The sequence below is a fragment of the Streptopelia decaocto genome (assembly GCF_964273445.1).
Source record: "Streptopelia decaocto genome assembly, contig: HAP1_SCAFFOLD_73, whole genome shotgun sequence".
Lineage (NCBI taxonomy): Eukaryota > Metazoa > Chordata > Aves > Columbiformes > Columbidae > Streptopelia > Streptopelia decaocto.
Genome location: NW_028115688.1, coordinates 99,948 through 102,851, shown reverse-complemented (window position 1 = coordinate 102,851; position 2,904 = coordinate 99,948). Strand labels below are relative to the sequence as shown.

At 49.7% G+C, this 2,904-nt stretch overlaps 1 protein-coding gene across 1 annotated transcript; it reads right to left on the bottom strand.

Annotated features, from left to right (window-relative positions):
* Positions 1-1,323: 1,323 nt before the first annotated feature.
* On the bottom strand, positions 1,324-2,289 carry LOC309452668 (olfactory receptor 14A16-like; the record flags this gene model as incomplete). Its single annotated transcript, XM_082077306.1, has 1 exon — positions 1,324-2,289. One exon carries the CDS (start codon positions 2,287-2,289, stop codon positions 1,324-1,326), a length of 966 nt encoding a protein of 321 aa, XP_081933432.1.
* Between the last annotated feature and the right edge of the window lie 615 nt (positions 2,290-2,904).

Genomic DNA, 2,904 nt, shown 5'->3' with positions numbered 1-2,904 from the left:
GAGATTAACTGCCTGACAACAGAGGACACATTCGCAAAAAGAACGAGTGACGTGGCACTCTGAGCAACGAACCCGGGACCCTATAAAAGGCCGGAAGAAGTTTTTCCCGCACGCGCCACTGGAGCAGCGAGGACTCCTTGGCCGCCCAGCACTGTCTTTGCTTATTGCGTTGAAATCCATCGGGAATAAATTTCTGTTATTCAAGTTAATTTCGAGTCAAAATTTATTACAAGGTTCTTAGGCATGTGGTTTACAGGTGGACCTGGCAGTGTAGGGTTAATGGTTGGATGTGATGATCTTAAAGGTCTTTTCCAACCAAAATTATTCTATGGATGGTTGGATGAATGGATAGAAGCAGAGAAGGGCCTTCCTATGAGCCTTGGGCCTTGGCCCACCATGGCATGAGGAGACCAAGGCCAGTATCACTGTGTCCTGAATCTTAGAATCACAGAATCACAGAACAGTTTGTGTTGGATGGGACCTTTAAAGTTCTTCTACTCCACCCCCCCCTGCCATGACCAGGGACATCTTCAACTAGATCAGGTTGCTCAGAGGCCCACCCAACCTGGCCTTGAATGTTTCCAGGAATGTTTCCGTCTACCACTTCCCTGGGCAACCTGGGCCAGTGTTTCACCACCCTCCGTGTAAAACATTTCTTCCTCATATCTAGCCTGAATCTCCCCTTTTTTAGTTGAAAACCATTATGCAGAGTTGTTCCTCTGCTCTTGTCTCTCCTGTCTCCGGAGAGCCTTTCCACAGGCGAGTGTGTCTGTGCTGGCCTGAATGACTGGCCCTCCCCCTCCCTGAGTGACCACAGGGTCCCAATCTGGTAGTGTTACTCTGCATCGGGAGCAGACTGATGTGAATGAAAACCATGGTGACACAGTCTAAGACAAATTCCTGTAGGTTCTTCACTATCTCCAGGGGCACTGGGCACCCATAGATGAAGGCTCAAACCAGGAACACTCCTTAACATGTTGCCCCATGCCCTCCTCCCCTTAGACCATGAAGAACCCAAGCACAGCAGCATGGCCTAGTGGGTAGAATGTCTTCAGCTTGACTACTGAAGAGTCCAACCTCCAAATACAGGAACTGAGGAAATCCCGTTTTATTACAGAGACGTGAACACTGAAGATAAGATGTACCATGGTCCCAGACACACATAAACAGGCCTCTGGGTCAGACAGGCTAGGTTCATGTCTCTGGAGAAGTGTAGTGAATGCAGACATTCCTGGACAAACAGGGTTATCGCAGATAAAATGCTCAATGCACAAGAGGTTCCTGAGATGAATTGGAAATCACTTCTGTAGCGATATGGGTAAATTATTTCTGCCAAAAGAAAAATGACTGAATCAATTTTTTCAGTGCAACTTTCATCTCCTGGTTCCTCATGCTGTAGATGAGGGGGTTCACTGCTGGAGGCACCACCGAGTACAGAAATGACACTGCCAGGTCCAGGGATGGGAAGGAAACAGAGTGGGGCTTTAAATAGACAACCATGCCAGTGCTGACAAACAGGGAGACCACAGCCAGGTGAGGGAGGCAGGTGGAAAAGGCTTTGTGCCGTCCCTGCTCAGAGGGGATCCTCAGCATGACCCTGAAGATCTGCACATAAGACAGCACAATGAAAACAAAGCATGAAAAAATAATTAAGACATTAACCACCAGAAGCCCAGCTTCCCTGAGGTAGGTGTCTGAGCAGGACAGCTTGAGGATCTGGGGGATTTCACAGAAAAACTGGTCTACAGCATTGCCGTAACAGAGTGGTAGTGAAAATGTATTGGCAATGTGCAGCACAGCACAGAGGAACCCAGTGCCCCAGGCAGCTGCTGCCATGTGGACACAAGCTCTGCTGCCCAGGAGGGTCCTGTAGTGCAGGGGTTTGCAGATGGCAACGTAGCGGTCATAGGCCATGACTGTGAGAAGATAAAACTCTGCTCCAACCAGGAAGGCAAACAGGAAGACTTGGGCAATGCATTCTTGATAGGAGATGACCCTGGTGTCCCAGAACGAATTGGCCATGGATTTGGGGACAGTGGTGCAGATGGAGCCCAGGTCAAGGAGGGCAAGGTTGAGCAGGAAGAAGTACATGGGGGTGTGGAGGTGCTGGTCCCAGGCTATGGTGGTGATGATGAGGCCGTTGCCCAGGAGGGCAGCCAGGTAGATGCCCAGGAAGAGCCAGAAGTGCAAGAGCTGCAGCTCCCGTGTGTCTGAGAATGCCAGGAGGAGGAACTGGGTGATGGAACTGCCGTTGGATATTCGGTCCCCCTGTCCATGAGATACTGTCATAATAGGGGAAGATTTCCCTGAGAAAAAAACAAACAAAAAAACCAAACCATATCTCATAGACCCTCCTCAGCTGTGCACACCCTTGTCCTTTTCCAGGAGACCTTTCAGCTCCACGTCTGGAGCCCTGGGTGGTGCTGGCTGGAGGTGCCGTGAGGAGCAGGGCCTGTGCCCGCTGGCTGCTGAGGAGTCAGCCCTGCTCTGCAGCAGTGGGGTCATGGGAATGGTGGGCAGGGGACAGTCCTGGGGTTCAGCTTTGTCACATGAAACCTTTCCTAATACAGAAGGGCTTATCAGCATCTGTACTCCCAGTGCTAAGGTAACAGGAGCCCAGAAAGCAGTTTGAGAGGTTTGGGTTTTTTCAGAGCTCCATTCTGTTCTTCCCTGGGAAGTGTTCTTGCTTGTCAGAAACCCTCAGCATTTCTGATATACTCAGAGAGAAAACACAGGGTCCTGCAAAGCAAAAGGATTGCTTACTTGTTCCCAGCTACCCTGGGATTACATCTTTTTCAGATGGAGTGCAATTATGCTACCATGTTATCTTGAAAATCCATCAGGCACTGCTGAGAGAAGATTGATCCACTAAACTTGGATGCAGACTACTAAATGTCTCAACCT